Source organism: Pyxicephalus adspersus, chromosome 7, assembly GCF_032062135.1.
Source record: "Pyxicephalus adspersus chromosome 7, UCB_Pads_2.0, whole genome shotgun sequence".
NCBI lineage: Eukaryota > Metazoa > Chordata > Amphibia > Anura > Pyxicephalidae > Pyxicephalus > Pyxicephalus adspersus.
The window spans coordinates 39,662,125-39,681,906 of record NC_092864.1 but is presented as its reverse complement, the minus strand read 5'-3'; the positions used below and the strand labels follow the sequence as shown (position 1 = coordinate 39,681,906).

At 37.8% G+C, this 19,782-nt stretch overlaps 1 protein-coding gene across 1 annotated transcript in view; it reads right to left on the bottom strand.

Annotated features, from left to right (window-relative positions):
- The window catches only part of FMNL2 (formin like 2), a gene marked incomplete in the record, with an annotated part of 146,064 nt that overhangs the window by 35,418 nt on the left and 90,864 nt on the right, over positions 1–19,782 (bottom strand). Inside the window, 4 exon segments of the mRNA XM_072418152.1 lie at positions 919–1,012; positions 3,903–3,979; positions 5,640–5,748; positions 15,598–15,750. Of these exon segments, the coding sequence (XP_072274253.1) occupies positions 919–1,012; positions 3,903–3,979; positions 5,640–5,748; positions 15,598–15,750 (433 nt within the window).

The following is a 19,782-nucleotide window of genomic DNA, read 5'->3' as shown; positions in this document are numbered from 1 at the left end:
TTGCATTGTGGTTCCATGAGGTGGCTCATGAGGTGGTTGCATTGTGTTTGCATTGTGGTTCCATGAGGTGCCTCATGAGGTGGTTGCATTGTGGTTCCATGAGGTGGTTGCATTGTGGTTCCTGCATTATAAGTGAGGACTCCAAGGTCCACCCACAACCTGAAGCATCAGATGGAGCCATACTGGCCACAAGCAGGGATCTGTAGTGGAGAGGAGACTGGGGAAATGTTTCCTCCTATTTGCAGCTGACTAATGACATCATCTTAGCCATTACAAAGTTGCTAGACTGGAACCTACAGATGACTTTTATGATGGATGGTGATTTTTTAAAATTCTCAAAAATATACTACTACTATATATTACATCATGTTAGAAATGTATTTGTGCAGACCTGTAAACAAAACTTTAAGGACAATATGGTAAGTTTTTTTATACCTTTTCTATGTATGAGAGTAGGAAAGAGAAATACTGCTTCCTCTTTGAATTTTGATTTTTTTTATTATATTTTCCTAATATATTACATAACAGTCCTATCATAAACTCAGAATGGCTCCACATCATGCATGAGACAGGTGCACTTTAAGCCTGAAATCCCACCACTTGGCTTCACTTCATTGACTCAGCTTGTTTTGTGCTTTAAAAAATGATAAATGTTGCATGAACTGAATGGCAAGCAGCTCCCCCGTCCAAACATCTGAATGATATTTAGAACAAAGAGATCTTCAAAGCTCAGAGCACCAGCATCTAAAGCCCATAAATAATTATCAATTACTTCAATCACAAAGCTTTAATTTCACTGCATCTATTTATGGGGAGGGATGAGAATAAATCAAAACCAGTTCTGTTCAGGAAACAAAACAAACAAGGACGCCGGGCCTCCTCCCCACATCAAATCAAATGCAAGAGACTTTTTTTTACCTCCTTGAAGTTATCGAATGCTGATAAAATGATTTCATGTCCTCCTCGGACAAGGCATACAGCTGCTAGCAGTTCTAATACAAGTGCTTTTGTTCTGTAAGAAAAAACAAAGATATTTCACAAATCAATGGGTACAATGTGATAAGCAGGGGCGTAACTGGGTTGCGTGCAAAAAAGGTGTCATTCAGAATACAATTGGACTGAAGTTCTATTTTCCTTTAAGGGAAACAGGTAATCAATCCCCCATAAAGGTTATGGGTTTATCCTATACAAACAGTATACAAATGCTGGAAGTGTGGAATGAATTTAAAAGTCATCTGACGGGGTGTGTCAAGACTAGATTGAAATTTATAGTGTAATTAAACCCCCACTGCCACTAAAGAAAACTGAAAAAAGTGCTTTGTAACTAATATAGATTTATTGATTCATAGTATATATTGGTAAATATTTATATATATATTGCTATTTCATTTGTACACCTGCTCCCTTTGGCGCCATATTAGAATCTTTACCCTGTTCAAGGAGGAAAGGCTCAGGGAGCGAGCGCCTATGCCATGGATATGTGGTGAACCATACTAAGGTGCCTTAAACATCAAAGCACAGCCAGGATGCCATAAATGTAGTATAGACATGCACAGGTGTCATGATGTAACCTTAGCAAGGTACTCTAAAGATCACAGAATGACTAGTATGTCATGAATGTAGTATGAGCTCCCCATGTGTGGGTGTCATCATGTAACTAAGCCAAAGCACTTACAAGATCACGCCAAAATGAAGGTAGTATGAGCTGCTCTTTCAAGGGTGTGATGATGTAACTATGCCAAGCCACTTAGAAGATCATGGCATTGGCAAGATGCCATAAATGTAGTATGAGATGCCCATGCATGGGTGTCATGATGTAAGCATGCCAAGGGACATAGAAGATCATGGCATGGGCAGGATGCTATGAATGTTGTATAAACTGGCCATGCATGGGTGTGATGATGTAACCATGCCAATCCACTTTGAAAATCACAAATGGCCATGAAGGTAGTATGAGTTACCCATACACAGTTTGATGAGGTCTAAGCAACCTAAAGGCAATATAAAGATCATGGCATGCCATTCATGGGTGACATCACCAAGGTACACATATCTCTAGAAGAGGAACAATTTGTAGAATTTTGGAGACAATCTTTATTATGTATGAAATGTATGTGACACATGGGATAAAGCGAATTCTTGAGTTTAATTAATATTTAAAGTATATGTAAAATTTAAAAATGAGCTGTCTGTTAAATATACCATTAAAAGAATTTTGCTATACCTAATTGAGTTCAAACTCAAAAACAGACCTGGCGATTTAGCTGTAAATCTTCCTAGCTGTAAATCTTCTTACGTACTTTGTCTGTGATGCTATCAAGTATTTTGTTCATGGAAAACTACAACTCAAGCCAAACCATTTCGTTTTAGTTTTAGTTAACTTAAAAAATGTAGGGTTTTATTACTATCTCTGCCCCCAACATACAACAATAAGTGAAAAGGAAATGTCCCCAAATGTTCCATCTTGTCATTGTAACAGCTGTCACCACTGGAAGATTCCTTTCTTTCCCAATGACAACCAAAACTTTTTCTACTGAAAAATTTTCTATGAAAAGAGTGAGGGTGGATCTTCCCAGTTTTGTATATAATATTATTTTTTTTACCTTTTTTTCACTATCTTATCTTACACTATCACTATCCTTGCCCTATATGGACTTGCTAGAAATCTATTCTTATGTATACTAGATTGAGTGCATGTCTATAGAATTCAAGAGTGTTGATTCACCTCAGATTTGTAGTGGCTGCATATATATTATTTTAAAAGCAACGGGCCATCCTCATTGGTCAGAATTAGGTTGTGTTTCTTTGCACTATCAAATATGAAACCTTTTTTTAGTATGAAAAGGGGCATTAAAAAACTGAAACAAAATGAAACTAGGTTAAACCCTCTCCTGTTTTGCAGACATATTTTTCATCAACCTGACCTAATTTTTCCATATGGAGAATTTAAAAAGCAGACATCTAGGGGTGAGGGAAAGCACGGCAGAGACGTATGCCCCGGCCGTACGTCAGACACAAAACAAGCTGTTATTTCAGAAAAATCCGGAGGATATTGTGATCATTATTGACGAGGGTGCAATAAAAGAGAATTGCTCAGGAAATTGCTGCCGTACAAAATGGCTACCTCCAGACTAAAGATTGAACTTAACACTTTCTAATGTGTCAGGGCCACACATTTAATATGAATGGTAGCCATGGGAAAAATTATTTTTCTAATCCCAGTGTAACTTAGTACATAAACATGGGTTAAATGGATCTCTGCAGAATCACAAATGGTTTTGTTTTTACTGTAAAAAGCAAAGAAAGAAACAGACTTGGAGTAAATTTCCTTAACTGCACTAAAAAATGTTGTCTATTCCATCATGAAAGATCATTACCATAAACAGGCCTCTCGACTGGCCACTAAAAGCTCAGCTTAACATCCTTAAATGGGCTGATATTGCAAAGAAATAGACCACGATATCTGAATATAACAATATATGTTTAAATCATTTTAGGTGAATATGTTCTACGATTAGCCCACACACAGTCTCCCAAATTTTCCTGAGATATCAAATCACTTCATTGCTGTAAGACATACAGACACCGTTTGAAGACATAGAAATACAATAACTGAATATCTTAAATTCTTTACTCACATCAGTATATTTGTATGTCATTTTTATTTAATTGTTACTTTTGTAGCTTCTTTTTGTGATCACAAAATAAGCCCTCAAAAAGCCTGCACAACAATGCTACCACCTTCAAGCTGAACTGCTATCTATTCAACAATATAATTGTCTGGTACAGTTACATTAGAAAACCCTTCCATATTTAATTTAAAGTAATTTTTGTCAAAAGTAATGTTGCTGAATTTTGGCATTATTGAAATCTGGCCACAAACAGACTAATGAATTACTCACCTGGGGTTCCTATTGTTTAGACTTAGTGCAATCTCATTGACAGCATGTGGATGAGACATGACCATGTTGAAACCATACTGTACAATAAAGAAAAAAACACACTATTAACATGCATAACACTTTACAAATCTGAGCCACACACCTATTCTAAATTCTTGTGTAATACAACTTAAAAGGGAAGATCTAGTTATGCTGGTCAGGCCCCCTCTCCAAACCACCTACTACATGTAGATGAAAAATGTACCTGTAAAGGAAACTATTGGAATTACATCTACCTTAACCCACAGAGCCTAGGAAAGGATGACAAGAAGCAACCTTCCGCATCCTGAGGAATGCACAGCAGGTAAAATGTTGCTGGAAAAGACTAAAGTGTCTGCTCATGGGATTTTACTTGCTCTCATTTGTGGAAGAGGAGGACAGGCCAGAAAAAAAGCAGAACTTCCTCTAGGTCTTGCCCAAACACTCTGTGATCCATGTTGCATACAAAGGGCCTGATTTAATAAAGCTCTCCAAAGCTGGAGAGGATACACTTTCATCAGTGAAGCTGGGTGATACAGCAAACCTGAAATAGATTTTTTAAAAGTCATTTGGTATTCCAATCGATCCATTCCAGGTATGCTGGGTCACCTAGGTTCATTGATGAAAGTGTATTCTCTCCAGTCTTGGAGAGCTTTAATAAATCAGGCTCAATTACTTTAGATGCTAGGTATGTGATGCCTGGGGCCACTCCTTCCGTTGGGTGCCCCTCTTGGTCACTGAACCTGCCCATGACAATTATGGAGCAACAGTGAGGTGCAAGAGGTGTAAAGGAAATGGTCCTAGTGTGACTGTAGGATTTACCTAGTTGATTTTATTAGTTGTAAACCTAACCTACTAATTGTTTGGTGTGCTTATTATTTTATTTTGGTAAAATTTAGGATTAGATAGGTTGAAAAAATCCATGTGATAAATCCATCACGTTCAACCACTAGAGAAATATATCCCAGATAAAATCCATATAGACATAGTTGATCCAGAACCCCTGGTTCAATTTGCTCCAACAGGGAAAAATTCCTTGCTGATGCCATAAAGGCAATTGGATGTTCCCTGGATCAGCTGTGTCTGTTGTCTTTTTAAAGCCTTAATACCTAGTTATATTCTGTGCTTCTAGAAAAACATCCAGCTTTTTATTAAAGCAATCTATAGTAGTTGGTGAAACTACTTCCTGACGGAGCCGATTCCACATTTTCACACACCTTACAGTGAAGAATCTCTTCCTTATCCTGAGATTACATTTATTTTCCTCCAGACGCAAAGATTGCCATCTTGTTCTTTGTAATGACCTTAAAGTAAATAACTGGGAAGAGAGTTCTCTATATGGACCATTTATATATTTATAGTATGCCAGAAACTCTCTTCACTCAACTGCAACATAAGTGTCATGTGTCCAACCTGCACTTACATTCTATACATTCCTATACATACTATACATTCCTATGTAAAATCCACTGGAGGGCATATATTTCAAGATTTCTGTCTTCCATTCCCTGTAGTGAGTTCGCAATAAACATATACCTAGTACTCAGACCAGGGACAACAACAAGTAAAGTTCATGTGGTAATGGAGAGTAAGGCAAGTATACACCAGCCAGGATCTTTGATAAACATTGGGCCAAATATTATTTCATTTTGGGATAGATCAGTTTTTGGTGCCATTGCCCTTGAAGGCTTCATTGAAAAATTATACAAAATAACTTACCTGGTAGTTCATGATCGCCCTCAAACACATGATACAGACTTGGACGTCATCCTTTTTACCAACTAATCTTGAGTTCTTTAACGTCCTTCTGCTAGGCAGAGTATTGTACCTGAAAGACAAATATAATATATGTACATAAGTGATTTGTACACCACACAGAATATATCAAGGTCAAGCCTAGCCTCTCCTACACTTTACTGGCTGCCCCTACAGCGGCAAAAGGCCTCACTGACTGACCATGAAGTGCTCAAAGCCTAATGGGGTACAACATTTTCTAATCAAGATTTGCATATTGATGTGATTTTAGATCTCCTGGGAGCACATAGGCAGCAATCTATAGAAGTCAAATGTTGCAATACAGTTACTTTATTAGTTTTTCTAGTTAGTCCTAATGGCTAGTTCATCTTAAAGTGCAACTAAAGTTGATTTGTTTAAAAGTGCTGACAAGGTTGGCTTTTTTATGGATTCTTTAGCACATTTTTTAGTAAGCGTACACTAAGCCACCAACATTCTTAGCCAGGGCAAGGTAAATTCAAGGTCCATGCACAGGAGTAACATCACCCTGACCTGGTGAAACCAGGAAGAAGGCCACTTGAAGAAGACTGTGGCCATCATCGTGCTGTAAGGGAGTCATCCATAATGTGCATATATGCTGTTCACAGATGTGGCAAAAGATCCAAAATGTTATGTTTGATTTGGCAGATTAGCTCCACTTTAAAGCAAAATTGTTGGGATTAATTAACTTACTAACACATTGATTCCTTTTAAGGAATAATGATACCTGTAAAGGATACATGCATTGCCATATAATGAGATGAAATGCAGCAGGTATCACCCCCTGTGTGTATATATATATATATATATATATATATATATATATATATATATATATATATATATATATACACACTATGTGAAAAACTTTTTAAACTGTGAAATGTAGGGCAGATGAATACATTAAATTGCTTTAGCGGTTGTCCTTATAACAGAAAGTAGACCGCCTGGGGTTACCATCTATCAGAGCTTGGGAAATTACTTAAGTGTCATAATGCTACATAAGCCATGTAATTACTGGGAAAGCATGTGATGCCTAATTCTTCCTGACACTTCTCTATGTGCACTTACAGCTTGTATACACATTTGTCTTTAAGGTAAAAAATGTGTCCATGATCATGAGAGGTTTAGGGTGAAATGTGATCCACAAGGATCTATAAAAACAGACATTGTTTCTGTATTTATATTAGCAATTTGTGTGTGGAGTAAAAGCTGAACCTAAAAACTGTCACAGGAAACAATGTCTGATGACATTCACTGAACTTTTATCCAATAACAAATGTCAGGGAAATTACATCACTTAAAGGCTTAAAGTATACAGGCATCCGAATAATGTTATCCATGTAACAGGAGAGCTGCAGGGAAGCCTTTTCACCAATCTAATCATTTTCAGGTAAATGCACAGAAAAATCAACTATTTAAATGTTTACATGTAGGGTTTCTTGAGTCACTTTTGTTATTCAGCATGTCAGAGATGAATAGGTATAAGCCCACTAATATTCAGATGCATTAAATCCTTTCCTTACTTAGCAAGAAGCACTGGATGGAGTAGGTACAAATATAGTTTGTATTAGTAACATGTACCAATTGCTGCTAACTTTCATTTGCTAGAATTACAATATTCACAGCTCATAGTATATTAGCATGGTGATCAGTGGGATGAATGTCGCTTACATTAACGGCTGGGAAGTGGGAAGATTGTCAGCCTTACTATAATTGCTCATTGTTCAAGAAACCATTTCAGGGGTGGGCGGGAGCACAATAGGTCGGAATTTGAGTCCCGCCCTAATGGTTTAGCCCACCACCAGCGAACGCCCCTTGAATTAAAATCCTCTGTATGCATTGCGGAGGAGATGGATTTCCCTTCCGGGAGCTTTCCCTACTTACCGCGCCGGCGGAAGTATCAAGGGAGCTCTGGTAGTTCCTAACGCCCCCCTGGCCGATCCAGCTGGCAACCCGCGGCTCCGGATCAGCGGGTTGCCGGGCGGCATTGGGCCAGATTGGCCAGGGGGCGTTAGGCCAGAACAAACTACCGGCTAGGCCGTATCTGGCCTAAAGGCCGGAGTTTGCCGACCCCTGCCCTGGAGGAAACCTAGGATTTCAGGGAACCCTGGTTGAGGAACAGTGCAATACAATTTGGAGTGGGGAGACAGTAAGGCAATCCTGGAACTCAGGACTCTCAGTAAACAATTAGTAGAACACTTTCCCATCTCCCAAATGGGGAGTAGGAGTAGGAAATGTCATATAAACCATATTCTGCAAGCATGAGATGCACATTATCATTAACCTTTATTTATAAAGCACCAATGTAACAGAAAGGCCGTACAATAAATAGGGGTTGAAAATGACAAATGATCATTATAGGCAAGTACAAAGAATGATACAGGAGGGGAGAAACTTGCTAATAAAGCTTGTGTAGCCTCTATATGTATACTCAGCCCTTGTACATCTGCATGCTCAATTACCTCCTAAATGAATTCTAATATACATTATACTATATTTTTACATTTACTATATAGTATCACTGTAGATCACTCAGACACTATCTGCATGTTCCCCAATATTTGTGTGGGTTTCCTCCATCCGTTTCAGATTTTTCCCACATTTCAAAAATATGCAGTTAGGTTAATTGGCTTCCCCAAATTAGCCTTAGACAGTGAGTGACATATGACTATAGTAGGGACATTAGTTTGTGAGCCACTTTGAGGGACAGTTAGTGACATGACTATGTAAAGCGCTGTCTAATAAGTCGGAACTATATAAATAGATAATAAGATAATAATAACACTGTAAACATCATGTACATAGTACTGTATAATTGTATTCGCAGATGGGTTCGCAGACAAGGTGAAAACAAAGACTGGGTATTTTTGAATAAGGCACTGATTTTTATTTGGACTTATGTAAATTACACCTAGCATGGCTTAATTTTGCAATAATTATAGAGTGCACATAACAGTAAATATTTTATGTGCTTATAACTGCGCATATGACATTTTTCTTCCTCAGAGATGCTTCATCACATTAATAATTGCGTAGGTAGATGTCATTCTCTTTTTAATTTTAAAAATGATTTTAATGTCCGTCAATGGTCTGTGAAAAGTGGCTGCAGAAGCTCTAAGCCTCCCACCAGCCATCGGAGCATCATTCCCTGTAATACTGCCCTTGGCTGCATGACTTCATCCCAACCTTGCCTGCAATGTTGTGTGTCCTGCTGTGACTGCTCATTACACAGAATTCAGCCTCTCATTGTGATGGGTTTTTGAGATGTAAACTGACAGTGATAGAGTTTGCCGAGACTGTACAAGGAACAGATGGAAATTCAAATTTGTAATTGAGTTATTAAGGTTATTCTCTGGCCTATATTAATTGCAAGAGATTGAAGACTTCAGATGCACACTCTGGACTTAAAAGGCCTCTCTGGGCACAAACTTCTACCAGCTCTGCTCAAGGTGAATACCATACATAAAATGGTAAATGCACATATAATAACTTGGAAATTTGAATTTTGAGATGAATGGTATGTTGACAGGGTGTCTTTAAGCAGCTACATAACCATCACTTAACAATAAAAGGTAGATTTTATATTTTATCTCCCAACATGGAAAGTTTTTTATGTTTCAGAGCCAAAAGAAGATTCTGCTACATTTTAAGACCTAATAGATGCATTTGAGAAAATGTATAACCTCTGTTGGATTCTATTGTTCCTTCTTGCTACAACTGGTGCAAAATTATCTAAGTTACAGTCCTGGTAACCAGTTCACAGTAACCAGGAGATGGTGTGTAAACCATTCTTAATGGTAACAAAATGCCTGAGGTTCCACTTTAAAGAATATTATTTCCTAAACAGAACTTGTCAGATTCCACCGTCAGAGTGCTGACACTGGAAGTAAAGTTGCTGCTGTGACCTTCCGTTGATTGTTTTCAGTAACAGATGAATGAGAGCTAAACACACAGTGCCATTGTGTTATATAGAGAGGGGAGGAGGGAGGGCGAACAAGCAGCACCCTGCTGTGCTCTCCTTCATAGGAGTGAGCAGTGGTGATTTCTAATTGTTTTTTTCACCAATCTGCCATGGGATTTTGCTAGAGAGCCATTAGATCATTAGATTGCAACATTGTAACTTTGTCACTGGCTGAGAAGCAGCAGCAGGAGGCTGTTCTGTATCAAACATTTATGAACACAACCACAGGCTATGCAGGTAAAACAATTTAGACAACTGTGCCAAATCAGAGCCATTGTCCTAGTCCAATAATGACTCCAACTTTGAGTAATGCATGAACAAAAATACTTCCAACTTTTTCGAATTACGAAGATGAAGGGATTCCCAGGAGTCCCGTGACAAGTACTAAATACACATAACCAATGAATGGCATGTATGCACCTTAAGTAAACTTGTCACTAGGAAACCAAACCATATTAGTAGAACCCTACAAATGAAGATCATCCATACTTATGCAGTCTGATGTGTGACAACAACATTCTTTGTTCTTTTGCATGGCTATGGCTGTTGCTATAATCTTGCACTTATGTCAGATGCCTGTAGTTCGTCCTGTCAGATCCTACATTGTGCACAGTTGTAATATAGGGGCCATTGGGAGGAACCAAGGTTCATAGGACATGCAATCCACACCCCTCCAGAATTGGTAAACAGCAGTGGTGAACATAGCTCTATATGAGGATGTAGATTAAAGTTTTAATCACTGGAAAGAGAAGTATTATTATTATTATTATTAAACAGGATTTATATAGCGCCAACATATTACGCAGCGCTGTACATTAAATAGGTATGAATAATCTCCTTTTTGAATGCTGCTATTTCTGTCCGAGTTTCCTAGTGACTGGGTTATGTTAATATAAGCTTCCATAAGTTTATAAAAATTCATAGTTAAGACACTTTTAGGAAATGACAGGTTCACTTTATCTGCATCATATGGGCTAGCATGTATTTTTATGAGTACAGTCTGGACATTCAGCTTGTATACTGTTTTAATATTGTTACAACACCAATAACTCATGTTATATTACTGTAATCTCTGATGAAAAGCTCAAGAGAGGGTGTGGACAAAGCTAACACTATGAAATCATATTTGTAAGTGACTTTAAGTAGAGCAAAGAGATTACAATCTCATAAATTCAAAAGTCCGCAGTGTCAATACAGACTGTAATCATAAGCAAACTCCAACAAAAAAAAGTGATAATGACATTACATGGCAATCATCCACCTTTTTCCATGCCATTCTGATCACTCAGTAATGACCGAGTATGATGTGTATTTCCTGTGTAGTAGAAAGTATCTGACGTAAAACTGTATTCATGGTAAAAGAATGACACAGACATTCCTAGAAATCCACAACTCACTGAGTCACAAACACAAAGGAATGATGGACATTCTGGATGTGGATGAAAACCTTAACTACTGTAGACATTATAAAGAACTGAAATTTATTAAAAACGGACATGTTGATTTTTTTTTGTATAAAAACTTTCACCCGTTTTCCTTGTTTTGGCAGTTCAGTCCTGTAGATTTCCTCTAGCCTCACTACAACTTATTTCTCTGGACCAGCTTTGTGAAGAGTAGATCTTGTATGTGTATCTGTATAACCTGCCTGTGGTCTCCATCAGGGTCGCACATGACAAAGTGACAATGAGGGAACAGAATTTGGGGAAATTTTACTAGCATATTGGTGAGAAGGGAAAGGACCAACCAAGGAAGGCAAAATACAACCAGAACAATCTTCAGCTATAAAAATTAAGTCCTCTCAATCCAGCCCACTGTTTTATCTGAGATTGCCATGCATGCCTCCACTGGACAAAGGGACAATGGGTTAGAAAAACATTCAAGTTTATTTTGATGTCTGTGTCTCTGCTGGGGAAATATTCCCTTTACACCCTGTTTAAACTATTACCTAAAAAACTAAGAGTAATATCTAGGATATGGCCACGGTAATATAAGCCTAACCATTCCCACACTCCACTCAAAAGTTCTTCTTTTTCAATGTCATCATTGTACAGATTCTGATAACTTTCTCTGTTGTTCACCATACAGCAGCTAGTGTTCAGGTTTTCACTGGCCCTCAGCCTCTGTCATCAAATCAATATTATGCGGCCATGTGTGTGTGTGTGCACAGGGAACCTCCTATGTTTCTAGTGAGCGTGTGCTGTACGGGACCCACATGGACCACGGCCACTGATTCCAAGAAACTGCTCTGCACGGAGTCCGTGTCAGTGCAGGCTCTGTGCAGAGCACCTTCTTGGAATCAGAGTGAGCATGGTCCATGCGGATCCCACCCACTACACACACGCCGCATATTATTGATTTTTGACAGGGAAACCTACATGTCACCCTGGTTGCCATGTGCTGTTCGGGACCCGCACAGACCACGCTCACAATAACCCTAGAGTACGTGCTCTGTACGGAGCCTGCATTGACACTGGACTCCGTACAATTTTAAAGGAGGAAAATCTAGAAAAAAAAGATTCTGAAAGATTATTCCCCTTCTGATCACTCATGTGCCATTCATACCGTTATTCCCCTTCTGATCACTCATGTGCCATTCAATTTTATAAAGCTGCTGGTTTTAATAAAAAACCCGGGTGACCCAAGGCTTTTAGGTTGTTTCCTTTGGTGTTTAGTCTAGGAGAAATAAATATACACTATAAATAAGGCACATATTCCTTCTGGGTGAAATGGCATAGCTCTATGGGGATATGCTGCTTTATGAAGTTACCACCTTAAGCTTCTGTGTATACCCTGTTGCCATGTCAATGAATGTAATCTTTGATGCCACAAATTATATTAACTGTCCCCAGTGGGCTGCTTTTCTAGGCTTTTACACTGCATTTTCATTGTATGATTTTCTTCATTTTAAGGAGTTTTTTAACTATTTTTTGGCATCTGTGATTTTTTTTTATTCCACTGTTGAGATCAGTTGACTTATGTGTCTACTTACTTTTACTGCTACTTAGATTTTTTTACAGAAAATATTCTTCACATATTGTTTTTTTGTTCTAGATCAGCGTTTCTCAACCAGGGTTTCATGGAACCCTACAGTTCCTTCAGAAGTTGCTAGGGGTTCCTTGAGCAATGAGCAGTTTGTCACTCTCGGGACATTTTAACCGATATCAATGATAAATTTAGCCATCTGTAAGGTTGGCCGCCTTCCCATTGGCCAGCATTGTAGGAGGCATTCTTTCCACTGACCTCCACACTAATAAATTGTGTGCTGTGTATATAGTAAATATGAAAGGGGTACCCTAAACATTATTTCATAGGTTACCCCCTGTTAAAAAGGTGAGAAGCACTCTTGTAGATGAGAATTCTTGTAGGTCAGAAAATCTCTAAAAATGCAGATCTTGTGGGGTGTTTCTGTTATGCAGTGGTTAGTACTAGCAGAAGATTGCAAAGAAAGGACAACCAGTGAACCAGCAATAGGCTCATCCCCTTGCAAGTTTTTTGATGCACATGGTGGGAGCAGGCCAACTCATGTTAGCAGATCCCACAAAACAGCTACTGCAACATAAATTTCTATAAAACCTATTGATGACCATGAAAGATGTATCAGAACATTCTAGTTAAATTGCCAATGGTGACCTTCAGCCATTGGTGAAACCACCCAAAATGGGAACATGAGCATCAGAACCAGACCATGGAGCAATGGAAAATGGAGAGCTGATCTGATGAATCACCTTTTCTTTAAGAATATGATCTCAAATGTCTTGTAGACCATCCTTTAAAATTATCTCTTAAATATAACCCATTACTGAACAAAAAAATTGGACACAGATGTAGAAATGAAATAGATGCTCAATTACTTAAGTTAAAAACCTACATGTGAGGAGCTACCAGGGCAGGGTAATAACCAGGATCCCTAGCAGTTAAATAGGTTACCTCCTAAATACAGAGATTGGTGACTCCATATATCTATCCATGTGAGGATAAGCACCAGGGCCAGCATGCAGGCCAATCTCATTCTGGTTTATCTATATTAGTGGTGAATGCAAGGACACGGAGGTATTTCTCTTGTAGCCCAAAAGACGTTCTACAACAAATCTTTTTATAACCCATGGACGACTGCATATCAGCTTGCTGGACTTTATCATAATGCCAGTAAGGTCTGTTCTGGAGTACTTCATATACTAAACCAAAACCACTTCCTTCAATAAGGTCCATTGAGGTTCAAACTCTGTAGGTAGATTGGGGAGTAACACACAAAGACATGATTACCCAGAAATCCCTTAAAATTTCTAACTGTATTTTGCAAAGTAGTTTTAGTTCACTGCAGACAGCAAACTTAAGAAAAATGTTAGAGACATCACCTAATCAATGAGTGTCTAACGCTGATTGCTGGGAAAGCTATAATGGTAATACTTAGAAGAATGCTAATAAACCTTACGCCATAAATTTAAGATTGGGTTTTAGTGACATTTTCTCTCTAAAATCAAAGCAGCAGACAATCCATAAAATAGGTGTCTAACATCTGTTGTGACTGCACTTCAAACGATCTCTGTAATTCATCATGTGATCTCTGCTGCACTGCAGTTTGTAGAATCCAAGTACTCTCTAGTCAATACATGGTTTCCATACATCAGCAGCCCCTCCGACAGGTCTATTGATTTTACACTTACGGAGCAATGCACAATAGTAATGGAGGCTTATTTGCACGTGCTGTCTCTTCATCTTAGTGTAGTGCTCAGAAGTCTTGCAGAATGTGAAGTAAGAGTTTATGGCTGGCATAAAAAACATTTGCATGGAAATGGAAACTATCCAAAGCTTTTATTCAGCTTTAAACTGAGTGGAGAGAAGCTAGAACCCATGTTGGATTGTTATTTCGTCCCCCTTTGTACATTGCATACCATTATGCAAGGTTTTGCTGGGATACAAAGTTGAGACAGGCCTTAACTTTACCTGGTATTGATAAATCTAAAGAACAATGTATAGGAAATGTACCATCAGGTTGTGATATATCTTGCAAACTTATCTTTACTTTTCTATACACAACTTTAAAATAATTTGGTTTAGGTAAAAAGACAAGTTGCAAAGTGAACCGCAACAATCAACCAAAATTTTGTTGCAGACATTAGAATAGTGAAAGATAGCTTCTAAATGGACAGAGTTATAAAATGTAACATCAAAAATAGTCTTCTACAAACGTTCAAAAATTGTTGCTGGAAATAATTGCTAGTGACAGTTTGACAATTTTAGGAAGGATCATCATACAGATATCATGGGACACCTATAGGAATGCTAGGTTTTCACCTAATATGATCATGAATGATTATCTCTGATGAAAATCTAGCATCTGTAGAGAATTTTTTACATTTCTAAGGTATGCACTGCTACGTATCAGTATTGATATTAAACCTTTATGAGCATTTAATTTGGAATATAAATGTTACCATGTTAGATCTCTGTAAGCACTTGTAATTTTCTATTAATAATTTATAAGACTTAAATCTGGGACATTCTGTACCAGAAGGAGTTGCTTGATTTTAACAATTGTAAAACTCAAAAATTCTATATACACAGCTATGTAATACATTGACTCTCATATTGTAGTCAGGTAATACTTTAGATATAGCAGAACTTTTCTTCTTGTCTACACAGATTGCATCTCCATGTACAGCATTTAGCACTATTAGATTTACTGTAATGATAAAAACAGCTGCATATTTTCTTATATGGAGGTTGCTTGTTTTCACTCAGCCATGTATTCTTTTTAATGAAACAGATAATCATATTCAGTGAATCTGCACTATGCAAGCAAGCTTTCAGGCAAAGTGTTGCAGTTATATCCAATTTTAATTATGGATCTTAGGTGCAATTCCATATTTTGCTACAGTTCCACAGCAAGGATTATGTACTATCTTATACGTGGCTAAAGTATTAATTCAAATAACTTACCTTAAGGTAGAATGTCTGCCTGACCGAGTAATACTATTCCCAACAGGAGAAGGCAGGTTACCTCCTCTATGCAAGTCCTCAATGGACCTACTCCAATGTTTCGACTTGTCAACATTGTTTTCTACATTATTTTCCAGACACTCAAAGTCAAACCTAAAGAAAAAAAAATAAAATATTAAAAATAGAAAGATGAATACAAAATACACAAGTATCATTAGATTTTTAAAAAGTTAAATCTATCCAGCAGATCTTGTGCTAACAAAGCTTTATAAATCAGAGCCCTTCGCTCTGACTGATGTATGGGAAAAAAGATGAAAAAAATCAATATTATAAATGTGGGTAAAAATGTCCTTTCAATGAGAATCTAAGTATTCCAAATCATATGAGGCAAAAAACGCATTCAGTGAGATTTGGAACATACTCATGTCAGAAGAAGGATGGTGCTACACTTGCCAAGGCACTGCAGGTTAAAGCTGGGGTAAGATATTTCTTTTTAAAAACTGTTTTCCACTTATTTTTTTTTAGGGGTTTATTTTTCAAGTTTCAAGCTTTTGTTTCCTGGGGGGTCCTATTTTATTAAGAAGACCTAGCGATTCTGTGCAAATCTTGATTTTATGTCTGGGTCATATTTTATTACAGTGGAATTACCAACTTTTTTGGTTTAGATATGCATTGCATACAAGATAAAATGGTTTATGTAAATAATCCTATAGGTTTAAATGCATTAATACCGCTCTTTCAGGAAAATTATTTCCACTTGTATATGTACAAGTGGAAAGCGTATTTTGCTGATTGTCCATGTAGCCTTTTCTACCTGTTTAGCAAGGTAAGGGATCTTGCTAAACCTGTTATCTAGGCATAGTAAACCCCCATCTAAGCATAGTAAAGCACAGTAACCAATCAGAAATATTTTCTAACTTTTTTGGCAGTAAATTGCAATTTGATAGGTTGCTAGTGGTTTCTGTGCCTATTTCCTTGCACCGGCTCATTAAAAAGCCTGTTGTTCTTGCTTCATGTAGATTTACGGCAACTGTTCAGTAATTGTCAATTATGAGTGTACACTGGACTTTATCCATTGTGACTTCTCGGAAAAGGAGGCATAACACACAACTTTATTAGATTTTTGCTAATTAATTTTGTCTCCGTCCCAGTGACCAAATGGCAAGTTGGGTCATGTTTACTCATACACAGCTATCGGGAAACAAGAGGGTCTTTGTGCTGTGTGCCATTTTCAAATGTTAGTAATTCTATTAAACATGGAATTTTTCCATCATGGCAGCTTTCTGTAAAGTGAATAATGCAGTCAATGCTGCCAAAATTTTATTTTTAAGATGAGGTACATGAAATGCTCACAATGAACAAGCCTATATTATACCTGTTCAAGATGCAGGTGCTTTTGACAGACACAAACACAGAACATGGCTGCTGTCACTGCACCAGCGTGTCATCTAATGCTTGGCAGCACAGATGTCAGATCATTGCAATGATAATGAAATGTAGGAGGGCCCCTTGTGCTGGCATTTATCTGATCTAGTCTGTCCTCTGTTCATTCCAGAGCTGACTAAATGGCTTTTTAAAAAGTTCCAAGATCAAATTCTATCCAGAACTGTTTCCATGTTGCTAAGAAAAGAAGCATACCAGGGAAAATTATTAGTAATCATTCGGGGGTGATCTAGGATGATTTAATAAAGGGTCAGAAATGGCATTTGCTCCAGGCCCACATGACTGCTTCCAATGGAACTTTTGCAGAGAAATCACATAGGATGGATTTTGTGGCTGGTAAAAGACCTTGTATGTCAGCTTGTCAAGCTCTCGAAACAACCGACCCCTTGTTTTAAAAAGTGAAATAACATTTTTTTAGTTTAGGAGATCAAAGTGATCCTTAATATACTTTACCAAGGTAAAGGGTCAGTCCAATTAAAATGGATAAACCTCTTCAAGTTTTCTTAGAAATATAAGGAGCCCAGTGGAGACCTCATTAAGGCCCAGTCTGTACTGCTTTTTGCTCGCTTTAAACAAGTGTTGAAAGAGCCTAAATATGCATAGTTTCTTTGAACTGTAATTGGTATTGAAGCAAAGCAACATAAGGCAACCTGGTGCATCCAAAGAGAATGCATTTCTTATGTTTCTAAGGCACTGCAAGGCATTCCAACATGGGCCCTGTATGCAATACATTAACACTAAGCCTAAGACATCCGAAGTGTAACAGACATAGCAAACCTTGCCCCTGAGAGGCAGGTAGGGACCCTGTCTTTATATATTTAAGGCATTGAAAAAATAAGACTTGATACATTTATTAGTTTTTCATTGCCAGCGAGAAATTGCATCTGGTCTTCTGAAAAATGTAGCTGTCGGAGCGAGTTCAGTTCTGGTTAAACGCAAAAAGGGATCTCACTTTAGGGTAAACATCCTGCTCGTACCTGAGAACGTGGGAGTGATCTGTCCAGACCTATCCAGATATCACAACTTGTTCAATTAGAGTCACCATCAGAGTAAAAGAGACATTGTCTTTGTGTCCAATTTGGGCAAAGTGACAAGTGTCTATCTAAAGTCCAACTTTTGACTGTCTTACTCACCTCTCCAGCGTTCTCCTTGCCAAACCTCTATCTGGTGTTGGCTAGTGTGAAAGTTCAGAAGGAAGTGATGTTACCCCTTTCATCAATAGTCAAGCCTAGGGATAAGCCCCTAAACCCAAGTACTGCATCATGAGAGGAGGTTTACATTCTCCTCCATTCTCATTAATACCACAGGAGACCTATACTGCATACCTATGGGGAGAAGAAGGTGAGCCTGTGAGATATCAGTATAAAGTAGCCCACACAGACTATCATTAGAATGGGGAAGGTGACAATGACTCTTTAACAGCATTATCTCATAGGTATGCAATACAGGTCAGCAACCTTGGACCAGATGTAAAAGGGGTATAAAAAAATGCTTGAGTGACTTGAGCACCTTCCTAAAAATTCAGTTTACACAGTTCCAACACTATTGAGTATGTCTTTTGACCCGGAGAAATGCTTAAATATAGCCAAGAATGCACTTAGTTCTATCTACAATGGATGGGGTCTTATCAAAAATTCCATCAAAAACAATAGTTATGGTCATCTTTGTGTCTAAGTTTCTTTTTCTGCACATCTGCCACATACATGAGTTCTTTTAATTTATATATTTAAAGAGAAAGGGAGAGCGAGCACATTTTTTCTTGTTTTAGGCTAAATCCACATTAACATTAAAGTAATGACAATTTCTTTTCCTATGCATGGTGAAATGTTAGTGACAGGAATGATGAATGGAGTGTACTCGCCCCAACAAGCTCATCTATATGGAAAAAGTAGACTAAACTTTGTGGTCTGGCTAAAAATAACCTTATTTGAAGATGTGGTTTTTCCATTTCACTAAACTCCTAATGTTCAGGTTTATAGGAAGCAGCTCACAAATGGGTAACATGACCAGGCTTTAGTGGGCATCTAAATCTGTTCTTTCCTTGGCACGCAAAACTGCCTAGATCACCAGTCTGGCAACACCAAACCAGTGCTTATAGACCTTATAAAAACCTTATAGATGTAATTATTATATTCTGTTGGATGGATAGCACTACCAGCACTACCATGGGCTGGATAAAACTACACAGGGTTTTATGGAGTACATTTAACTGAAGGTAGCGTTACATGTTTAAGCCTGACAATCATAAAGGTAAATGATGCAATCTTTTTTGAAACAACAAACAAAAAAACCCTATTGATTGTGTCTTATGACTCAGAAAGATGCAATACTTAACCAAACATATTTTTGTCAATTAAGGGGAATCTAGATTTCATAGGAAAATTATGAATCATATATTACAGAAAATATATTCACATAAGTTCCAAATGGGAATTTTCAAAATGATACACAATCATCCCTATGTCACCAGAAACCAGTATTGCTAACTGCATTTTCTGAAATATAAACATAAAAATATAAAAAATGATTTGTTTATAAAGCAATGACTACTTGTCAGGGTAATGAAAAGGGGCTTTTCCCATTTAGTAGCTCAGAAGCCTCATGTGGCCCGTGGATGTCATATCCTCATAGTGGCACTAGATGGAGAATATTACTTGTTTCATCTAAACACTTGTTGCATTACAACGGTGCTGTCCAACTCCAATCCTCAAAAGCCAAATCAGAGGAGGATTTTCATATGAA